Source organism: Lagopus leucura, unplaced genomic scaffold, assembly GCF_019238085.1.
Source record: "Lagopus leucura isolate 7727_CA_CO unplaced genomic scaffold, USGS_WTPT01 Super-Scaffold_100038, whole genome shotgun sequence".
In the NCBI taxonomy this organism is placed as follows: Eukaryota; Metazoa; Chordata; class Aves; order Galliformes; family Phasianidae; genus Lagopus; species Lagopus leucura.
The window spans coordinates 1,279,653-1,303,273 of NW_024962287.1; the positions used below are offsets into that span (position 1 = coordinate 1,279,653).

General features: G+C 44.6%; 1 protein-coding gene across 1 annotated transcript in view; it reads right to left on the reverse strand.

Moving 5' to 3' along the window:
- Positions 1–5,365: 5,365 nt before the first annotated feature.
- The window catches only part of RUNX2 (RUNX family transcription factor 2), a 146,188-nt gene continuing 127,932 nt past the window's right edge, over positions 5,366–23,621 (reverse strand). Inside the window, exon 6 of the mRNA XM_042883472.1 lies at positions 5,366–6,168. Coding sequence (XP_042739406.1) covers positions 5,486–6,168 — 683 coding nt within the window. The 3' untranslated portion in view covers positions 5,366–5,485. The remainder of the gene's footprint in view (positions 6,169–23,621) is intronic.

Sequence of the window (23,621 nt, forward strand, 5' to 3'; positions counted from 1 at the left end):
ATCAGACGTCGACATTATGCGATGTATAGCAAGTGCCTGGGAACCACTTCCACAAGAAAAAGCAGTAGTGAGAAGTTACTGCCCAGCTTTTTTTAGAATGAGAGCCTGCAGCAAAACCCAGCAAAGGGTTGTGGTATCCTTCTCTGACTTCTACTTCACTGAATTCCTCTTCGTTGAGATGAAGATTTCAGTTTCGTGATATCATTTGCTATTAATAAATATTGTTGCTGTCACAGTGCTTAAAATCCCCCCCTGTGCTGAGCTTTTCACCATGGCAGAACCAAAATACAGTCCTCACCCTCAAAGTGTGCAATGTACACGGAATAAACGAGGGCACGGAGCAATGAGGGCTATGGAGAAACAGCTGGACAGCATTGCTCAGCACCATGGTGCACCCAGGACAAAGGATGGGCTCTCATCCACTCACGCCATCTGAAAACCTGGCCCAGAAAGTGTCACCATTATTTCCTTTAGGAGCAGTGCCAACTGCCTTGTGCCTTACAGCCTGCCTGTTCATGGCTAAGTGGGGAGCCACCATGTCTGCCACTTTAGTGTCTGCCATGGCACAGCAAAAGAAAAGAAAATCTCACCAGGGAAATTACCAGAAGCATCAGAGAAAGCAAAAATATAATGCCTTTTAGATTGCATATGGAGTCATGCGAGAGCAGCGTCCCAGCTCAGCCGTGGGCTGTGGGGTCTGTGCAATCTGGGAGCAATGCTGCCTACCTCGATGGTCCCCAGCCCAAAGTGAAGTTAACAGTGGGTTACATGAGCAGAGGGTTTCCCAAACCAAAGGACGTGTGTGAAGTGTGTGGTTTGGTCACTGGCAGGGTGTCATAGCCACCCATCCCAAGCAGTGCATAGCCACACACCAGCACAACCGCTGCTGAGGGACAGCCTTGCTCACCCCAGCAATGCAAAGTCTTCTGCCCCATGGCATCTAATGAGCAGTTATCACCAAGCTTGCAGCTGTGGGTTTGAGATACAGCCTTGTGGCTCAGGGTGCAACCATTCTCCTGATACAGGTGCCCTGGCTGGCTGCTCACAGACTGAAATAAATTGAATGGAAACCCAAAGAATTCTACAAAACGCTGTAGTGAAAGGCCTGGAAGGAAGCTGGAGGCACACCAGCCATACAGCTTTGTGGGCAGAGATGGGTCTCCTCAGGGGCGCCTGCAGGTGCTGACTGTATCTGGCATCCCAGTCAAAGCTATGCTGAAGATCCCTCTTGTCTATAGGAAGGAGTTCACTTCCAAGCACGCAGCTGGGCTATCACAAAGGAATGCACTCCCTACCACTGCTTCTTTCTGAGTTATTTTACTGAAGGATTTGAGTGTCCTTAAGGTGAATATGTGTACAAATATTGGAAGCACGATATGTGCTAGAGAAAACAAAGGGAAAAATCTCCTGGTCTCCTATTCCTCCTGGGTAAACCTGTGAGTTCTCCCACCTTCTTGAGTTGCAGTCTCATACAATATCGTACAGTCTGCTGCATCCTTAAATAATTCCTGCTGAAACAGCAGACACTGAGCACATCACTGAAATCCCATAAAGCTGCTTAGCTTCCAGCCCCGCATCCTGAAGAGTTGAATCTCTGGGAGAAAGCAATGACCTGGAGTCCTGCAGGATAACTCTCCTGGCCCAGAGCTGGAGCTGGATATTTTGCAGAGTTTCCAGTTTCACTGTCAGTCTTATTCTCTTGAGCTCCCAGTTCCCCTCTTCCAGCTCCTCACACATCGATCAGAGCTCAAATAAATGTGGTATACTAAAGCTTCACCCGCTGGAAACAAACTGCAATTACCAAGCAGAGGATTCACTCCATTTACCTCTCGCCATCTGGAAGTTAAGCATTTGGCTTAAACTTCTTGTCTGCAGCCACAGAGAGGGATGGATGCTTCCAGGAGGAAATTCATCCCACTAATTTTAAATACATTTCTCAGGCAAGGATCAATCACACGCTGAAAGCCCTTGCCTCTGCTTGATTGTAGAGGAACCTGAAAAGGCAAATTTGGATACGAAAGTGTGGCGATGGGCAGCCCATCCTCAGTATTTGTTTACATGCAGATGTGAAAGATGAGATCTCTGTGCTTTGGGGCTTGATGGTGCAGCCCCAGGGGGGTGTAGCACTTACCAATACTGACTCTCAGTCTAACAGACATGCCTCTTGCCTTGAAGTTTTACTCATCTGATTCCTTTTCAGTAAGAGTATCATCTGTCAGTTGTATAACAAATCTTACCCCGTAAGCTGCTGTCCTCATTCTTTGCAAATAACAGCAAATAAATTAATTTCTATTAATTTATCAGAACCAAAAGGTTGAGACCTTTTCTACCCTTTGAACACATACCCAAACAATAGATCTTTTGGCCTTTTGCTCTCTGAATCAAAATGAATAACGAAGAGAGTAATGCCTTGGTTGGCTGCAGATGAAAGCCAAGAAGCACAGCCATGCATGTCCTGCAGTGCTTGAGTGGGGCAACTAAGTCGAAGGAGTAAAATAATTCACAAGGGATAGAAGTCAATGAAATTTGCTGAATAAGCAAATAATAAGCAAAGAATAAGGTACCTTACTGCATGGGATGCCCCTGGGCAGGACTCTTCGCTTGGCCCCTTGGTGCCACTTCCCTGGTGGTGCTGGCTGTGGGGCTTTGGGCAAACCTGGTTTAGTGGAAGATGCCCCTGCCCAGGGCAGAGGGTTGGAGCTGGGTGGCCTTGAAGGTCTTTCCAATCCAAACCATTCTGTGCTTCTCTGAGTCTATGGCTTTACCAATGTCAGCTCTGAGCCCCACAGCTCTGCTCGCTTCAGGGGACCCTGCCTGCAGACAGACTGCCTTGGTGGCTCTCCAGCCAGTTACTGCACCTGTGTGAGAGCCAGCAGGGGCTGCCAAATACATCTGAAAGTCTCTGGTTCTGACCAGACAGCTTGGAGACTAGACAGCATCCAGTACTCAGCATCTAATATCTTTGGCTGTGGGACCACAGACATCTCAGTTCTTTTGGTAAGAGCCTCAGGAAAGCTCTTTTCCCTCCCTGCCAGCTGGATTACAATTGTGGCATTTTTTTTGAGAAAGAAGAGCTTCTTCACAGCTGAGTATGTAATGATATTCACAACTTTGTACTTCATAGAGATGTACATGTCATGGAGAATGTTTCCTAATCTCTTACAGACCTAAATGAAGCCTTCTCTAACTTCAGTTGATAAAGCATCAGCAGCTGCATGGTGAGATTTGCTGAAGCTGTCTGTGCAAAGGAGCAGCTCCTGCATGGGTCCGGAGACGTCCACTGGAACTTTTGCCAATTGCAGGCTATAAAGGTCACTATTTGCAAAGGACTGGATAAACAAGTAAAACTGCACTCACTTGTCCTTACCAGTCATGTTGTACCAAGAGAGGGAGAATATGATAGTTATTTACTACTGTGTTAAACTGAAAGGGAGAAAGTGGGTTAAAAATGAAAATGGTTCCTTATTTTTTTTAACCATAGAGATTTCCCCATTCTTTCTTGTCCTATATTTCCTAATAGAAATGGGGAAATGGATAACTTTACTCTTGCTTTTTATTCTTTTAATTCTCTGGAAGACAAATCAAAAGCCAAACTGTTTCTAAGCCGTTCCCTTTGTCTCATTTTCTTTAAAACACACAGAACTGAGAGGTAATGAAGGCCGTCTATGAAACATCTTTCTTTTCACCAAACACATCAGAAGAAACAAAACTGATCAACCCTAGAAAAAAAAACCTGACTGAACAGTTCAGTTGCTTTGTCTTTCAGGCACAGGCACAAAAATATGGATAGGTTTATATACAAATATATATAAAGTAACAAAAACCTCAAATTCAAATACACCTGAGCTTTGGGGAAGTTTGTATATTCATTCAGTCTTTGTGGGTTAGGCTCATCTGTAACAGAAATATTTGCAGATAGACAGAATACTTCCTCTTTTATCTTATCTAACAATCTGTCTGCTGGGTTTTTCCGGGAGATGGCCTCAGATCCTGATATCTGAGAGCTGCACAGCTAAATTAAGGCGAGCTCACACAGAACTTCACAGAAGGCTTTCTTTCCTCTTGATTGCTACGAGCACTCAGTTCCTCTTAACTCTCTGGGATGAAAGACTGATCACCACGTAGCCTGGCTCAGCCTCTGATGGCCCCATGCTTGGCCCATCTTCAGGAAAATATTTTGGTTTGGATGCTGGATGTTTGTTCTTTGGGCAGACCATGGCTGAGATGCACAGAATAGCTCTGTGCACACTGCAGGTCCACAGCACCAAGCACATCCACATGCTGGGCTCCCAGCTCCAGTGCTTTGGACAAGCCAGGCAGCAGCCAAGGATACCTCACCAGCTGCTCTTCAGCTCACAGATTTTGTAGGGGTGAAGTCCAGATTCCCTCAAGAGCTCTCCTCTGTAACAGGTTGCCCAGAGGAACTGTGGATGTCCCATCTCTGGAGATGCTCAAGGCCAGGTTGGAAGGGGCTCTATGCAACATGGTCTTGTAGGAAGTGTCTCTTCCCATAGCAGAGGGTTGAACTAGGTGGTCTTTAAGGTCCCTTCCAACCCTTCTTTGACTTCCTTCATTTCCCACACCTCTAGTGCTGACTATCCACTAGGAGGACTGCCTGTGGTTTCACACCCTCAGTGCCATCTTTAGGAGAGACAGTTTGGCAGAAGGGAGAAGATGTTGAAATGTTAGGGTCAACCCACATGTATCTGCCTAATTGCTGTAAACAGACTTGGCTCATTCATGCCCTTGAAGAAACCTAATCAGCAGTGGCAAGTAAATCTGACAGCCAAGCACTTCTCTGCCTTCTGTTCATCCACTTGAAGGACAAAAATCTGAGGACATTCTTTAGTAGCTCTTGAGATCAAACTATTTCACATGATATTTTGAACAATTTATCACATCCTTTATCTGTGTTGGTAATTAAAATTACCCCTGAGAAATAAAGTACTCGGAAGTGCTCCAGCTTCAACAGAGCTACGGTGTGCAGCTTGGGCTGAGAGAAATTGGAATTTGTTTTCCAGTTTTTATTGTATAATTTCCTATCTGTGTCTCCCCATTTTACTCTGAGAGGTTTCATCACCTCTTGGAGCATTTTGACATGGGTAACTTCTCACCACTTCAGATTCTCTCTGTTTTCTGTGCAAGACCTCACCGATTTCTGCAAGCACTCATTTGGTTCATGGGTGAGAGGAAGGGAATGAGCACATCTGAAAGAAATGCAAGAAATAGAAACAGTTTTATTAACAATACCACAAAAACTTTTTTTTTTTTTTTTTTTTTTAATATATGCAGCTGTTTACAAGGAGGGAATAAACAAACAAATTAAAAAAAAAAAAAATTGGGTTTTTTCTTGGCATCTGTCAGAGCACATTGAAACAGCACAGAGCACATGGACAGCATCGTGTAGGGTCTCCCTCCTCCTCATCTCCACCGTGGGTTGTCCCTGGCCAGTGTCACCCTGGTGAGCAGGATGGGCCATCCAGCACTAAGGAGGTGGGGTGCCACGTGTGCCCTGCTGCGGTGCCAGCGATGAGGCCAGCTGTGTCAGGGCTCGTGCAATGACAGACAGGTGGCCGTTCATGGTCCGCAGCTCTGCCAGGATGTCACTCACATTTGCTGATCCCTGCTCAGAGCTCGAGGGCACGGCGTGGGCAGCCGCTGGCAGGGAAGCATCTTCTGGAGCCCTGTCTTCCACGGGTGCAGCATGGTGGTTGTCATCATGGGAAGGCGGTGGGGGTGCACTGTTGCTTCGCTTCACGCTTTCCAAGGAGCATGTTCCTACAGGTGGCTGATCCTCCTCCTTCCCACGGATGGTGGCGAGTGTTGCTGAAGCCAAGAAAGGCAGCCAGTTGATGAGGTGGGTGGCACTGCCGGGTGGGACGACTGGAAGATAAAGTCCAGGGTGCAGGGATGAAGTAGAGGCAGGCGGTGCAGGAACAGCAGGGAGTCCAGGGTGAACTGTGCCAGCAGAAGCTGGCGGTGGTGGTGGAACAGGAGGTGGTTTGGGATGCAAGGCTGCAACGCAAGGGGGTAGCGGTGGTGAAAATGATGCAGTACCAGGATCAGAGGAAGAGGAGGGTGATGCTGGGGCAGTGAAAGGCCCGAGTTCTTCTGAAGTTGGTGGAGAAGTGGCAGCAGGTGGAGCATCTGGTGTGCAAGGGTCTGAGTCTGCAAGGAAGACATGTCATAAGCCTTGATAAACATCAGCTACTTCTATGCATTTACTGTTGCCATAACTTCAGTGAGATTAGGTATTTTTGACACACGGAAGAATTTCACTAGCTGCTAGTGATGCTTTCTACAGGACAACTAGAAAGGAGACAAACTCAAAGAGACATGGTATGGAAACATGCAATTTAACATTTGAATTATTGTTCCACTCTCATTCTTCTGCCCATGGGCAGAATTCAACATTTTTCTCACTGACATGTAGACATGTATTGACTGCTGAATTACCTACTGTGTATTCCTGACCAGTCACAGAATGGTCGTGTCCTAACTGACTCAGATCTCCCATGGAGATGTGGGGGCTGCATGTCACCTGCTGGAGGCAAAGTTAATCATTGCTTCATAGAAGATTCCAGTTTTCAGCATTCTGGTTTGATTGGACAAGTCAACACCAGAAGCAGCAAAAGCTAGTTGGAAGCTTAATGTCTTCAATAATTACGTTTTTGTGCATGGAAGCATGACCGTTTACCCAATTCAACTTATATACAGATCCCTCCCTGTAAGTATTTAGCAGTTTCAGTTACAAAATTCAACAAAGCAGAGACTGAGAAAGAAACTGTTCATGCTGTGCACCCCAGCTTGACAAATACACCAGTCTACAAGCAGTACAGTAGACCTCCAATTTCCACCGAACTCATTAGAAACATTTGTTCTTGGATCAAATCCACTGTATACAGTGTAGGATGATAGAGCAGTCTCTGGGGAATACGCAAAGACTTGGCAAGGCATGCTGTGTTCCAAGGTGCTGTACCCACAGTGCCCAGTTGGTAAATACTGCATGGTAAGGAGGATCCTACTTTTATAATGATCTGAAAAGCGAGGAACACATTAGAAAACATCAGTTTTTCAACAGCCTCAAAGGTCTGCATACATGGAATTACTATACCATGTGAAGGAGCTTTATTTGAGCACTGGGAATGCATTACACAGAAGGTGGTGAGATGCTACAAGAATGGTCAGCATAAGGCAAATGGATTTTAAAACTACTTCTGCTGCAATTAAGTGCAAATTTTAAAGCCCTGCTGTGGATACAAAGACACAAATTAGTAGATTTATCTATAATACTGAGGCGTTAACACCATACTATTATTATTTCTGGCATCCAAAAAATCTGATGTGAGAAATTCATTTCCATTACGGGCTGGTTTGATATTTCAGATAGCAAACTGATGGTGAAAAGCAAACAAAGGCTTTTCCTTGTCTTAACCAAACCAGTTAAGCACGCAGCCTACAGAAGTCCATCTTTGTTCCACATGAGACCACCATGTTTTCACTCAACAGACACACGTGTTGGTTGGAGGGATTAAGACACAACGTTTGGCATGCCCTCATGTCACTGTGATCCTTATGGAAAGTTACTGCAGGTTGCTTGAAACAGTTTCCTTCCTTCATGTGTTGGCTCTCATCCCAGTGCCAGGTCCCTGCCTACACGGGCAATTGATTCCTGCTCACTGGAGGTGGGCTAAGGATGCTGGAAGTTGGTTTTCAAAACTGTTACTGATTGGGTTTTGGGTTTTCTAAACAAAAACAAAAATAAAGCACAGTTCAATTCCAGGTTCCGTTTCCATCCAAACCACCAAAGTTTGCAAAGAGTGAGATGAAAGGTTCAGGTTTGGCTCAAATGTAGTGTTAACCAGAACAGTGTTTATGGTCCATATATAGCATGGCTAATCCCTGTCTACACTGGCCAAACAAACCAAATCAAGAGTAATGCTCTTCCATATGCTAAAGAGCAGAGGAAGCTCAACAGACTTTGAGATAAGCTGGTTTAGCATTGTGACAAATGACTGTCATGCATGATTCTTGCATGGTTGAAGTATGATCAGGATTAAAATACAAGGAGCAGTAACTAAGACAAACAAAAATTGGACAAAAATCTGGTCACCAAAGGCTCTTCCTCTTAGCTTCAGTCTTTCTGAATGCAGCATAAACAAGCCACAGCCTTGTCATCCCCCTAACCATGGCAGCAAGCTAACACAGTTGCTTATCATATAAAACTGGATGATTCTACTTATCTCCTTCTTTTCCAATTTTGTTTATCTGAAAGTTGCAACTCATCACAACTGTGCTCTTTGCTTCCTCCTCCCCCCTTTTCTTTGTACAGTTCCAGCACAAAGATGTCCTTCTTACCTGGAGCATTTGGTTGCACGCTCACTCTGAGGGGTGCTGGACAACGCGGCCATGCATGGCCATTCGCTCTCCTGTGTGTCCAGTTACAGATGCCTACAGTCCACAGTACCTCCTTCCTCATACAAAGACTGACTGTTCAAGGCAGGAATTTTACCAGTTGGAAAAATTAATATGTGACCCAGAAAACCTGGGATGGGATTCAATGCTTCTAAACAATGCCAGTGTGAAGAAATGGGAAGTCTTAGACACAGCCTGTATCTCTCTGAACAGCTTCAGAGTTACTTATTCCTGCTGCAGGCAGAGGGAGCTTGTCCTCATCCCTTAGGATAACTGATGTACCGTTATGGATTTCATGTCACCTTCAGCTTTATCTGTCTACATCTCATATAATCCCATGGCCTTTCTTCACAGGCTGTGGATTAAATAGTTCTGGCATGTAGCACACCTGACACTAAAGCAGCCTCCTGCCAGCAGGGCAGCTGAATCACCTCCTTATTGCTAGAATGAGAAATAAGTATAGAAACGTGGAATTTTAGAACAGCTCGGATTGGAAGGGAACTTGAAAGATCATCTGGTCCAACCTTTTATGGAAAAAGGGTGCCTAGATGAGAATACCTACTTCTGTTCTAGACGGAACTTTTATCGAGCTCCCTTTCTAACTGCGTCTTGCACTCTCAAAGTATCCTGGTCTCTCAGCTGAATATAAAGAAAATGGGGCATGCCTTTGGATGACTAATTCAGCTGTGGATGCCATGTTCTGGAAATGTCTAAATTTCAAAAGAGAACTTCTGCTCCAGATGCCTAAAAATAAGATGTGCCCTCCTGATTTACCATGGATCTCTTGAAGAGAATGCAGTTGCACATCTTTGTGTTCCCCATTTGCAAGTAAGAGGGAAATACTTCAGTGTTGCCATCACTGACTTAAGAACTTAAGGATATCAGAATTTCTGAGGAAATAGGCCAGGTGATGCAGTAATGAGGGAGAGGTAACGAGCAGCTCCAGGAGAGAATTGCCTGCAATGCTGCCTGCCCATGATGATAGATGCTACAAAAGATTAATGGGTTGCCCTGTGAGCGTGGGGAAGCTGGAACTTTTAAAAATGAGTTCATCTGTATGACTAGAACATGAATTTAACTTCTCAAACAGTCTTGGCTATCTTAGCTGCCTTTGTTTGACTACTGATTTTATCTGCCTGGCAGTCAAACTGTGCAAACTGATTTCTTAGTTTTTTGTCAGCCAAAAAGGGAAAGGTCTGTGAGGGGGAAACCTTAAGGGAAAAGCGAGGACATGATTTTCCACTGACTGACATCTGCATGGGATTCAACTCAGCTCACTTCAGCTGTTCAATCTTGCATTTAGTGGGAGCCAGCCAGGCTCCTTCCTGGGCTTCAGCAGAGACAGAAGCACCTCTGGGAACAAACTGTCCCAAGCTTTGGTTCCCTAAGAAGGATTGACAATCATGCTGTGGAGTGTCATGCTCAGGGGGTGTCCTTCCTCCTTCATTGCTTCTTGTAGGACCATGTCACCTATCTTAGTTGGGCAAACTAACTACTAAACGGTTGAAGTTGGGAGATTTGGATATAAATAATCTGGGAGGTGGCAACCCTGCCAGTGGTTCTGCTCGGTGCTAAATGGTCTTTGAGGTCTTTTCCAACCCAAGGCATTCTATGATTCTGCAATTCTTTGCAATAAATTCCTATTGTATCAGAAACTGTAGGTGGATGGTGTTGCCTCTGCATTCCCAGGAAAAGGCATAAAGCCGTGCAGATGAGGGATAAGGTGCAAGAGAGTGGAGATGGGCTCCCACAGCACTTCGAGAAATGAGCTGGAGGTTTAGAAGGTGACCACGCTCTGACTGAGTCATCACCAATCAGGTGATCCATTTCAAAGATAAAGGATGCTCAGATGCTGAAATGAGTCATGCAGTCTCTGCAGTGATGCAGCAACCTGCAGGAGACCTTTGTGCACTGCCCTTTCTGATCGAGTTTCTCAGTCAGCTCTTAAGCTTACGGTGTGTGTGTATGCCTGTGAGCCCAAACACGGGTGTGCACTCCCATTTGGCACTGCAGCTGCGTCCCAAGAAAGTCTACATAAATAATCCTGCCTTCTTCTGTGAGAAGTGAAACTCAAGTCCTGACAGCTTGTGGTTAATGAGAGTCCAACAGCAGCATTTAGCTAAGCAAGGGTGGTACTTCTTTTGCATGGACAAATTCCATTTCTGGAATCTGGATTTGGCCTCTCAAAAGCCAACACTTCCGTGCTGCTCAGTTTTGATTTGGGTACTGAGAGATGCTGGTTTGCACTGCTGGTCTGTAGTCAAGGTGCAATTCAAGCTGAGAGGGGACGCAACTTCAGCATTGGGTACAGACACTATTGGACACAGCACCGGCTTCACAAACAGAGTCTGATTTTAGACATTGTGTCAAGCACCCAGTTTTGCAAGAAGCGAAGTAAATAAGGGCTGTGAACACTTGTATGATTTTTGAGTGAGAAGCTTAGGATCGTATGTAAAATTCATAAAACCACCAGGCAAGTTTATTGTTAAATATTTTTAAAGTAAAGAAAAGCACACTTCTATCCTGAGCGTATGGAAAATATACATATCAGAATCTTTATGGAAAATCAAGTGATTTATTGTAATTAAATATGCCTACCCAAACTCAGAGGTCTAGTGTGAAATACTAATTTGAGAAAACGCATTCCAAATCAGTCCTAATCTTCTAGATTTGAAACTCAACTTACAGATCCCTCCCATAATTAAAAAAAAAAAATAAAAATAAATCTTTTTTTGGAAATATTTGTTGGTTACCAGAACTGTGCCGTAATGGAGCATGTGGCAAAGCCTGTTTCGGAGGCCAAGACCTTTCACCAAAAGGACTCTGCCTCTGCTGTCAGATCGAAAGTTTATTGGTTGAGTCACTTCAGCTCTGGGTTCCTTGCATTTTAAGAATCCTCATAATAATCCATGAGCTGCTCTGAAGATTTTAGTTCACTTTTGAGTTTCGGAGCAACAGAAAGATTTTCTGACTCCATAAACTTGTGCATCTCCTTGGCATTCTTTTAATTTTTATTTTCCCTTTATTATTATTTTGTTCTATTTCGGGGTCTGTGTCCCTTCTTTCAGGTACAGCACACCAGGGCTGCTCGGACTGCCTTTTCATGACTAATCACACTATGACTCCTGTGGAGTTGCGTTGTTTCAAAATTTCTTGGGTAACAGTCTGTTATGAGTACATACTTACTCCTATGTCATGCGAACAAATGTGTTCTCACAGTTTGTCATGGGCCATCTGCTGTTTCATCTTTGTCCCTGGCTTAATTTCAGTGAGACTTACTTGGGACCAGATTTTCCAAGAACCTGAGGTCTTTCTTTGACACCTATGGGTCAAATCCAGACTTGTTGGAGCTCCTGCTGCTTCCTACAACAGCAGAGTCCCCATGGATGCGCTGACCTCTCAGTAAGGAGAAGGGAGGAAGGAGAACGTAGGCATTAAGAGGGGCAGTGCTGTTGGGAAGCAGGCAATTCCTCTCGACAGCATTTGTTGCCTAACACATTGCTCCTGCTGTGCTCAAAGCACTGCACAGATGAGCCTCACTCAGGCTGCAGCGCATGGGGCCAGACTGGAACATATGAAAAACGAAATGCGTGGCAGAGCCCCACGATGGAGCCAGGGGCAAAACCCACTTTCATCTTCCCCATCAGCTGACATTGCCAACACAGCCCTCTGATGGCTCCTTTACCCTCTGCTTGTTCTGATGCATCTTCTTCAATTGAAGAAATCATCTTTCCTACCTTTTTGCAGCACAGAAATAAGGCAGAGCAGGAAATTCTCTTCTGCTTAAGACTGCCATTCTTACTGTAGGCATTTTCTCCTCTCCATCCATATATATGTCCCAGCACCTTGCTGAGGATGGAGAACTGGTTGGACAGCAGGTTTGGGTTCTATGAAACTAAAATGAGAATGTCAACTACATGAACAGAGCCAGAAGAAACAGTGAGGAAGTGGAAGCACTGCAGCTGATCAGAAGTGATTCGTCTTCCACGCTGCCTCCATGAGTGGTCAGTAACTGCTGCCCCAGAGGAAGCCACCTGCAACCCTTCAATATCAGCAATGTCATGCTCTGCCACAGGAAACTTCCCTGATGTGCCATTAATGAGTCAGACTTTTAGCCCAAAAGAGATGTTTACATTGCCCACACTCACCTTTTACACCATTTAGGCTATCAAATTTGATTTAAGATCAGGCTCAAATGGACAACAATTGCATCTGGAAGTAGAGTTGGTGCTCAGTTACCTTTTTGAGTCTATCCATTACCTGTCCCAGAGAGAAACCCACAAGGTGTTTCCTATCTCCAAGCAGATAGCTCTTCCACTGCACTTAATTCCTCTGAAAGTCTTGTTTTCCATTTTCCTGCCTTAGTAAAAACTATTGTGTTTCTAAACGCTCTTATTGTGTTCCTATTAGTACTGTAAACAGCCCAGCTGCTTTCCTTTTTCTTTCCCTTTACCCTTTTTTTCTTTTTTCTTTGAAGAGATTTTGGTCTTAACCGCTATGGCAACAAGTTCTCAGGTTGGTTTTGCACTATATGAGGATGTATTTCCATTTACACAGCAGATCTTCTGAACTGGATAGCACATTCTCTAAAACCATCTGTTTATCTGCTCTTGGTACCTTTCTCCATTGCATTTCCTGACACGTGGCCCTAGAATAAGCCAGAGATCACAGAATCAGAGAATGGCTTGGGTTGAAAAGGACCATGACGATCATCTAGTTTCAGGGCTTCAGCAGCTACTAAGTGATGCAAAAGAGAAGAGACAGGATGTGTATCATTTGCCTTAAAACTAAAGGCTGAGGCAACCAAGAACTTGACAGAAAGAAATCCTGAAAACTGGGACTTTTTTGTTCTCTGCTGATGGAAATTTGTTTGATTTCTTTATGTGTATGCTCTGGAGCTTTCCCAGCCGATTCAAATATTTCTTAATCAAATGTAGTTATGTTACAATACTATACTATTCTTTTTTTCCCCAGGAAAAATATGAGACAAACCATGCAATCTCATGGGTCTTGTAGCCAGTGAGTCAGGTCTGGAAATTCAGTACACATGAGTCAATGAGATTTCAGGTTCTGACAGACGTGGTACAGCCAGCAATGGACAGGCCTCTGTTGCCCACACTGTGTGGCTCCTCTTGGGCTGCTTAATGAAAAAGCTGGGTTATCCTCAACCTGTGCCATGAGATGCTTTCAGTGGGGTCGTCCCTCTCAAAGGGCTGTCACAGCAGTGTTTCCCTCTGAAATGGGGTGATTACATCTTTCCTCATCTGGCTGCCCGAGAGCGAGGTTTGGCTAAGCCTTACAGTCCATACAAGATTTCTGTGTCATAGAAGACTCATAATATTTAATGCAAGAAACAAAGAAAAAATGTAAAATGTCTTCTCCAATCTTGAGCATAGCTGGGAATGTTGGCTTTCATTGGCAAGCAGTATGTGGGTGAGAAAGGGAGAGGATCTGCAGGAGGCCCTGACTGGGCAGAGTGCAAGAGAGCACCTCTGTACAACTTATTTGGCTGCTGCTTTGCCTAAAAGTCTGCAGACCAAAACGTGCTTTCCAAGCTAAGGGTTGATACTTGGGCTGATCTGAAGGTGATAAGGGAAGGTAGGAAGGTAGGTGAGGAAGGTAGCTGACTCACACAGCCCATTCTATTTTCATGTGTTTCGCAGTGTATACCATCCCCAGAGACATGGTGTAAGCTTTTTTTAATAGGAAAATAATGTTGTAATAAATGTGCCCCAAAACTGCACAGCCTGAGGGGATTTCTTTGTGTGTTCATACAAAGAAGCACAGCATGGACTATACCTTGCCTAGAGAATTCATCTGGATGGGAGACGGCCATACCTGAACACCTGAGTTAAACAGCCTGGGCATGAGTTACCCCTCCAAATAACCTACTGCATCTCTTTGTGAACTTACCTGAGTGTGTGGAAAAGGTTGGAGGGGAAGAGGCAAATTTCCTAAGTCTTTGTATTTAGATCTGGGGATTCTTTCCTAATCACTTGTGACAGATGTGGGAGAACTTGTTTGTTCCAAGGAAAATCTTTTGGGAAAGTCCTGAAAGATTAGGTTTACTCGTGATCTGTTCCAGGTCCTCAGTGCAGAGTGGGTGAGTGCCAGCCTGCATGCAGACATGCTTACTGATCTCCTACAGGCTCTCTGTCTGAACTGAAACCCTCTCCCAGGCCTGAAGGAAATTCGTAACACACAGCCAAGGCAGAACCAGTGCCCTGAAGATATACCTTTTGTCCTAACTTTCATTTCAGCTGCTAGATATGCCCAGGCAGCCGTGGCAGGAATCATGGAAATACTGTCTTCACAAAGACATTTTGTCTCCAAGAACATTTTCATTTTACACCCAAGTCTAGCCGGAGGTGAATTCTTTTGTTTAGTGAAGAGCCACAGCTCCTTTGGAACAAAATGTTCTCCTGTAAGCCGGGTGAGCCTCTGGTTTTATTGAAGAACAGTCCTGCAGACCAAGACAATGCTGTACTTCACTACCCTTTTTGAATTACCACTCTGTCATTTCCCAGAGGAACATGATCGGCCGACCACTAAACTCTGCTTTAAGATCTTATGCCCGATCTAAATGAGACAGAATGAAGCCCTGGAGAGATTTCAACCCTTGCTTTGTTGAAACAACATTGCTTTGTTTGGAATGCATTTGCCTTTGTACTGGGGAATGAAAATGTAACCCAGTGCCAGGTTTGAAATATATAAATACAGTGCCTCTCATATACATAAAGAGATCCATAGCATATGCTCTTGTTCTTACACAGCCTTTTTTCTCTTAGATCTTCAATCAGTATTGAAACCTTCAAACACAGGGTCTTGTGCAGCTCCATGAAGGAGGAATGCATCATCTCTGAGTTACAGGCTGGAACCTGGTTAGGAAATCTGCAGCAGACTTGAAATGAAACCCAGACCTGTTCTACAGCTGTAGCCTCAGCTTCCTCCTCATCCTGTTGGATTACACAGGCCAGAAGCAGCCCAACCAAGGGTGACACTGCTGACAGCTCCAGCCAGTGGTTACCACCTCCTGGTGCCTGAGCCTTCTCTATGCTTTACCCTTGGGTTCTGATCTGAACAGATCTGGGATATGATCAGATGGTGGTGAGGCACTGGCACAGGTTGCCCAAGGAGGCTGTGGATGCCCCATCCCTGCAGGCATTCAAAGCCAGGCTGGATGTGGCTCTGGGCAGCCTGGGCTGCTGGTTGGCGACCTGCACACAGCAGGGGTTGGGACTGGAGGAGCGCTGTGGGCCTTTGAAACCCAGGCCATGCTGTGATTCTGTGATTCTATGATCCAAATCATAACACCTCCTGAGGTTGAATCCTGAGCTGGCAACAGTTGGAAAACTGAGACTATATCTTCTCCCTGTCCCTTTAACTAATGCTACAGTGCATGTGAGCACACAGATTTCATGAAACCAGGGCCACCCTTTGCTATGAACTGTGCATGGCACAATACCTTGTATCAGCAATCAAAGAATTTGGGGTGTGAAGCGCATGCTAAGGGTGGAGGAACAGCTCTGGGAGCTCCCCAGGCCCTCGTCCCGTTGTCTATCAACCATTCCTGCTGCCACTCCTCCTGAATAACCGCCCAGAGACCACATCTGCCCGCTCACAGAGCAAACAGACACGTCAGCCCTACACAAACAGAGGCGTTCTTGTCCCTTGCATCCCTTGGTGCCAACTCCCATCTGATATTTTGGGCTGTGCAGGGTGGGCTTGGCTGCATGCTGGGTGGAAGAGACACCTCGGCAGGGCAGGAAGCAGTGATTCAGCTGCTGCTGTGTCAATATTTACCCAGGGGCTCCAGCCATAGGTGTGGGATAGTCCCAATGGGGACACACTCCCACTCTACTGAGGAAGGTAACCAGAGCCACGAGCCCCAAAGGGTGCTCACATCCTTCTCCTGGGAGCGTGCCCTCTTTTTTTAGGCTGCCTTTTGGATGCAAACTGGCGCACTGGGGCTGCGTCTCTTTTTCTTGTTTTTTTTCTAATTGTAGTCTGGAGTTTTCCTTAATGGGACAGAGAAGCCTTTGAGACTGGAAATGTGCTCGTCTCTTTGTTTCTGGTAAGACATAACAGTGGCCCCATGGGACTGTGCTCCAGCAGGGATATTTTAGCTCTGCCTGGCTCCGTTTGTGCTGGCCCCACGCTCTGGTTGCTGTTTGTCACTGGGCTGCAAGCTCTGAGACTGGAGCCCTGCATTTGGCTGGACTTCCCAAGCCTTTCCACGAGGCAAATAGTAACACTAATTTCATCTGGACACTGTATTTCTTGCTTACGTTCCTGAAGGGCTCTGTTGTGCTCCTTCTGCCTCAGTTCTCTGTGTCAAAAGTATTGCTAGATTTCACACCAAGGTGGTTGCATCCTGCTGGCAGATGCCTGTGTTCTTCTGTTTGAGAGATGGAAGGTGAAGGAGCATTTTGTGATTGTGTTTGATAGATGGAGAGACCTTTCTGGCCCACTCCCCCACTGTGGTTCTTTGAAGGTGTTGAGTATGTCCCACCATACAGAGCTCAGCCTCAGATACACCGGTGTGAAAAAGGAATGATTCCGTTTGCCCCAGTGCCGTTACACCAGTATAAGCATGGGAGATGGAGGAGGAATAGGCCTGCAGGGTTTTTTGCTTTGTTTTTTCTCGGGGGAGCCACGCTGACTGTAAAACCACAGTAAAATTATTTTTAAATGAGAAAAATCTCTTTAAGACGTGGAATGAAATGCTGCAGTTCAGAAAGTCCTGCGGTATTTGGTAAATAGGGCAGTTTGCTGCAAAGGGAGGAGCGAGTATCCAGAGACAGGATGGCTGCAGAAAAAGGCTCCGAAAACGAAGTTGCTTATGAATTACATGATCAAAACTTCTCACAGCACGAGACATGAGATCGTAAGGGCAGGTTTATTCTCAGCACATGCGTGGAAAAATGCAAACCTCAGTAAGAACCTCTGAGTAAACCTGAGAAAAGAAAATGACTGTGCCTGGAAATGTTTTGGGGATGGTGTTTGTCAATTGATGAAATGAGAAGCTGCTGTTTGACGTGCTGTGTGTAGCAAAGACGCAGGCAGGCTAAGGCCAAAGAAGGAGATTTTTGGTTTTTCCTCCAGTACAATGAATGCATGGAGATTTTGCTTTGTGTGGCTTTATGTGGCTGGGCAGGAGGTCACAATTACTCATGCCACCAGATTCCAGTTTGCCTTCAGCTTTGCTGGTCTGGATGACAAGCCTTCACCACTCAGCTTCATAGCAGAGGCAGCAGCTCTCCCGCCAGGGCAGGGATGCTCCTTATGCAGCACCATGCAAAAAGAAGAGTAGCTTGAGCCAAAGAGCACCTATCAGGCTCTGGCTCCTGACTTTAAGTAACCCCATGGTTTGATTGTGTTTGGAACCACTCTCATGTCTTGGATCACCTCTATCACCAGTATCTCCAATGATGTCTTTTAATGGAAAGAGGAAGCTTTATAAGGGCAGAAGACACGCATCCTGTTAGGACAGTTCCTCTATAAGTCAAGAGGCTTCTCATTGCTGCACAGGACCTAAAGAAGGGAGGGAGGGGAGTTCTGACAGCTTCAGGAATCTTCAGGATTCCCAGAAGGAGGGAAGACCAAAGGGTCAGCTGCCCTGTAAAAGAAGGGCTGCTTGATTAACTTTATGGAAAGAAAATGAGATGTGAAAAGACAGCATTTTGTCTTTGATAAGGAAGCCAGGAACACAACCAGCTGGGTAGTCTGTGCTGCCCAGGAATATTCAGAGAGCAGGGTCAGAGGGAGCCTGGAGGGCATTGGGAATGTGAAGAAAGACAGGAGGGCAAAGCAGCGATGCAGGACTGCTCTCAAAGTCCATAAATGAGTCAGCAAGAGAGGTCGACCTGAACCCCAGCTTAAAAGGGAGACAATGAAGTCTTCCAAAGAAAAAGGAAAAAGAAAAACCCTGTATCCATCTATCCATCTGTTCTATAGACAACGACTATACTGGCATAGAGATAGGGAGAATGTTTAGAGAAAACATTGTTGCTTGATCTCTCTGACCATTATGAAAGAGAATGCACCTTCAGAAATGACTACAAAACCCCTAAATCATACCTGGATAGCTCACACTATAGCTAATACTTTCAGCATTGCATACAGTGTCAAAAAGAGGCACAGCACCCAGCCAGTCCTTGTGACATTATAATTAGAGATGGGGCTTGCATCAAAAATCCAAATGTGGAGCAGTGCTGTGAGTCAGCCAAGACGTGCACACCAACATTGTCATTATCCCGAATTTTGTCATTTATAATGAAATCTAAGTACTGCAATCTTCATGATGTTTGAAATTTGGGTCAAGAGACAACCCCACATTTGCTATTTATCCTTGCTCTCCAAGACCCAAATTCAGTAAAGTGTTTAAACACATAGCTGGGAGACTATAGGATTTTGGAAGCAGTAAATAAAGCTGCACAAAATTGGATGGAGAACCACCAGAAAGCAACTGCACCTATCTTAGAGGACTACAGCAGCACAGGAGGGAAGTAATCTGTTAGGCATGGCAGATCCTCACTTGATATTTTGTTTGAATTCACAGTTTTTATTACATGTGTAGCAGAGACACTGTGTGAAATGAGCCATTCTAACCACAGGCCGAGAAAACATACTGTACAGCAAGTCCCACTTTCTTTTTTCTTCCTTTCTTCCCAATAGAAGCAAACAAAATCATCCAAATGTCCCAGCTGTTTACTCCAAATGTTGCAAACCGCTGGGGCTGATCCTTTTCAACATGTCAGTGTTTGGCCTCTGCTCTACTTTATCCCGGATTTCACTTTCTTCCAGGTACTACCAGCTCCAAATGCTTTGAAGACAAGTCTGAAGCACAGTTTTAACAACTTTTGCCAGTGTAACATCTGCACAAGAAATAAGGACTGTGTGCATTCCCTCTTCCAGTGCTGAATTGGACTCATTTAGCAAACCCAATTCAACATAAACGCCTGGTAAAACTTATAGAAAGACAGATCTCATCCACCATGCATTAGAAGTGAGATCAGCCCAACGTAACACATTTTAAGAAATCCCTGCATGATACATTGAGCAAAGGTGGACCTGTACTCCTGACATCAGTAAGTAATGTCAAAGCACTGGTACTTCAAGTGGGGGCTACTTTTTTCTCTTAATGCTGTTGATATTCCTGACAACTACACCATGGTCTGCTCACAAGCAAACAGCCTCCGGGCCATACTCCTGTCCATCCACTGCACACTTACAAGTCTTAAAAATGTGCTAGCAAATCAAAGAGGTCAAAGTCAATCATGGGATTTAGAGTAGAATTTGACTTAGAGATGTGAATAAACCTTTCTCCTGGCATATACAACACAGTAGTTTTCCCAAGATTTGTTGTTCCTGTGGAAGGAATCTGTGTTTTCCCAATTTTGATGATGAATTTAGATTGATTTTTCTCATGGTGTGGAAATGCAGTAAGCTCTTCTTTCTTTGACAGTTTGGCTGTATCTTCTGTAGATAAAATACTATGATCTCCTGCTGGTGGTTCGCCCTCCTTATAACAGAGTTTCTTACCCACCTCAAATATTCTTAATTATGATATATAGAGCTAGTTTTATTTCACATGAGAAATAGGAGCTATTCCTTCTGAGAGAAATGGTAAAGCTGACAGGTAGAAAATCTTGAGCTGCTGTATGCCTCAGTGATTATAAGGCGTGGTTTTGTAGTCACCCAAGTTGTCCCTCCAGAAGACATTAATTCTTCTGTCCCTCCAGTATGGCAGTTTTTAACTCCATGGTTGCATTACAAGTTTCGAATGAAACATAAGTGAAGTGCAAAACAGATTTTGTAAATGGAAGGCTTACGAACTTTCTGTTGATTGTCCACAGTTTTAGAGATGAGTCAGATTTTCCAAAGGATTAGGCAAAGTGGAAGCCTGCAATAGTAGGAGGTTGGGATCAGTAACCTAGAAGGTTCTCCCTGTCCTGCACTCGTGGAGGGTTTTCCAACTCCTACTGAAGAAGTTAAAGACCGCTTGTGTGGTCTGAACTTAATACCTTCGATACACACTTCGCACTGACATTTTTTGACCATTGTTTAAGAGAGTAAGAGCAGGGGAGAGATGAGTCTTCTGCATGAAGGTGCCACAGTAACAATGGAGAGCACCATACAAGCTAGCTGACAGCTCAGGAAACTGAAGTGGACACACGTGCCAAGAAATACTTCAACAGGAGGAAACAGCTTCATCTCTCTGGCCTCAGGATCCCACCTCTAGAAGCATCACTTGTACTACCAACGCCTGCTCAGTCCTGGACCTCCCTTCTGAAACTCAGTAGTTATAGCAGTTATGACGGTGGTTTTGTGGTGTAGACACCTGTCCATACAAAAGTAATCTGGGACCACCAAGCACATTTTCTTGTGGCAATTCACCAGCTTGCCATGTGGTAATAATTTTTGAGAGCCACTGTCTTGGCCTGGATTAAAATTAGAGATACAGTGATGGAAGACGCTTTGGTCATGTCCTTAGCCAAAGCCCATACTTTACTTAGTTGGAAAGGAGGTAGTGGTGTTGCTTCCCAGCGTTGGGGCAGGTATGTGTTAGAGATGAATTCACATAGTCTCACCCCACCTCCAAGCCTATCCCAACTGAGAAAACCAACAGTTCCTGATTTTCAAATATGCTTTCCCAGCCAAAATGTCAACCGCATGCCACCCTCGAGAATGCCACAATTCAGTGGTTGCACATCAGACCAATTGGCCCATATTTATAAAGTGCTTTGATATCTCAGATGAAAGGACAGTATATAAATGTCCCATTCATTTAGGTTACGTACAGTAACAGCAAACAGAAAAATCATTACCCACAGGGTTAGAAAGGCGTATTCCTGTTTATTAATTGAAGACCACATAAAGAATGCTTGGTTAAAGTGTTCCTTTTGGAGCGGACATTTCAGTGCCTGTCCAGTGAATGAAAATCATCCCGAAAATTTGCATGTGCAAATGGCATAAACATCAAATTCACACAACTCCTCAAAACAAAATTCTCTTTAAATATGCAGCGAAAGCTTTCTATACGGAACTACCCTTGTTCCTTGCAGCTAACGGGAAGTTGGACAATCAGTCCTTTGCCAGGTCAGGACTACAGTGAAATTGTTATCTTAGTAAACAATAATTTTAATGATACACATACACACACCAAAAAAAAAAGCTAAAGAGTGAGCACCAGCTACTCAGCAACTTAGTAGGCTTTACGCTAAACCATCCGTAGGCTCACTGTGCATTTAGGCTTTCTCTCCTCTACACAACTGACCATCTTTTGAACTTTTAGACTTGTATTCCTCACTTCTTTCTCTGTGTATCTTTGGGATACTCAGCCTTCTTGGTTCATCTGGCAAGCTATGTTAAATCAAGTCCTTTCTGCCTATCATCTCAGTCCTGAAGTGCTGAGTAGATATCCATACAGAGTCCCTGGGAGAAAGCAGTGTCTTTCACATATCATAACCATAAAAAAACAAATTACAAAGCAGAAAGAAGATAAGGCACAGGTTTAGGCTGCCTTTTGAAGATTTATTAAAACAAACTGATAGTTCTTATAATGTGCATGTAACCAGAATACATAATTGACAATGATAATCATTAACAGGTACTAATGTTATTTCAGAACAGAGGATGGAAAGAGACAGACTAAACCTCCATGCATGCCGTAGAGGAAATCCAAACTGCGATAATTAAATGCAAATAAAGCCTGGGGGCAAAAATTCCTGGTCTCCATAAGATAAGAGAAATGTATTTCTACCATCTATACTTCATTTATTTCTCTTGAAGACTCTAATTTGTTTTTAAGCTAATAGATCAAACATTCTTGTCACAGTTCGTACAACTGTCTCAAATATGTGAGAAGTACCCGCCAGGCGAGGACCACCAGCAATTTTTATGATTTCTTTACACTACAAATATTTGGCAGAACTGAAATCACCCAATAAAATAAACCTGTGGATTCATCTGCAGTTTTAGACTCTCTCCAAGTATTCTTTGGACTCCTTCCCAAAATAACTGATGCTCATGATATTCCAATATCAAATGAAAATATGTCCTAATTTTCATGTCTCACTACCACCATCTGTTATTAAAGAGAAAGTCTTCTTTTTCCTAGCAGGCCAGGTGGCTTGGCGACACCCATACAGCACTGAGTGCAGCTTCGGTCCAGCAGTGCTTCTGTTCCTTGCTGTCACTGGAGTTGGCGGAACTCAAACATAACACAAAAGCACAACTGCAAGAGCAGTTGTGGTGAAAAATCGTTTGCTCCATCATCATCTGCCAGCTGGTACCCATGAGATGGCAGCAATGGGACGTAGGTGGCTCCATCTCTCCATTAGAGAAGATGCTTGGAATTTAATTAAGTGCAAGAACAGCTATAGGGAAAGGGTTAGGATCCTCTTTGGAAATGCTTTTGGCAAAAGGTAAAAAATACCCAGCTTAAACAGTCTGTCCAGGATGGACTGCAGAGGTCTTCAAAGAAAACCTTGCAGTGTTACAGAAATCTTGAAGTCACTTCTCTGAGAATCAGGTCTGCTAGCTGATGCTTCAGAAAGTCAATATCTGAACTTAATAGACATTCAGCTCTTGTATGCTTACATCCATGTTTTAAGTGTATGAGTAAAGTCTTTCTCTTCCATCACAGAATGACGGAAACATAGAATGGTTGGGTTGGAAGGGACCTTTGAGATCACCCAGTTCCAACCCCCTGCTGTAGGCAGGGACACCTCCCATAGCCCAGGCTGCTCACAGCCCCATCCAGCCTGGCCTTGAGTGCTTCCAGGCAGGGGGCATCCACAGCCTCACAGGGCAACCTGTTCCAATGTCTCACCACCCTCACAGTAAAGAATTTCTTCCTAATATCTAGTCTAAATCTGCCCTCTTCCAGTACAAAACCATTTCCTCTCATCCTGTTGCTACATGCCCTTCTAAAAAGTCCCACCCCAGCTTTCCTGTAGGCCCCTTCAGGTACTGGAAAGTCCAAACAAATAATGAATGAATTCACAAACCTTCCCAGCCCCCTGCCTCTACCATTGCCTTTGGAAATCAAACCACACCACCACTTACCCACCCCACTGCACAGAGCCATTCTTGAACAGCTGTGCCTGCTCTTCCCTGCTAGTTTTCTCTCCAGAGGTCTGAAGCTGTACTACTTTACCAAGTACTACTAGCAGTTGGCCTTGCAAATCCCATAAGCCACT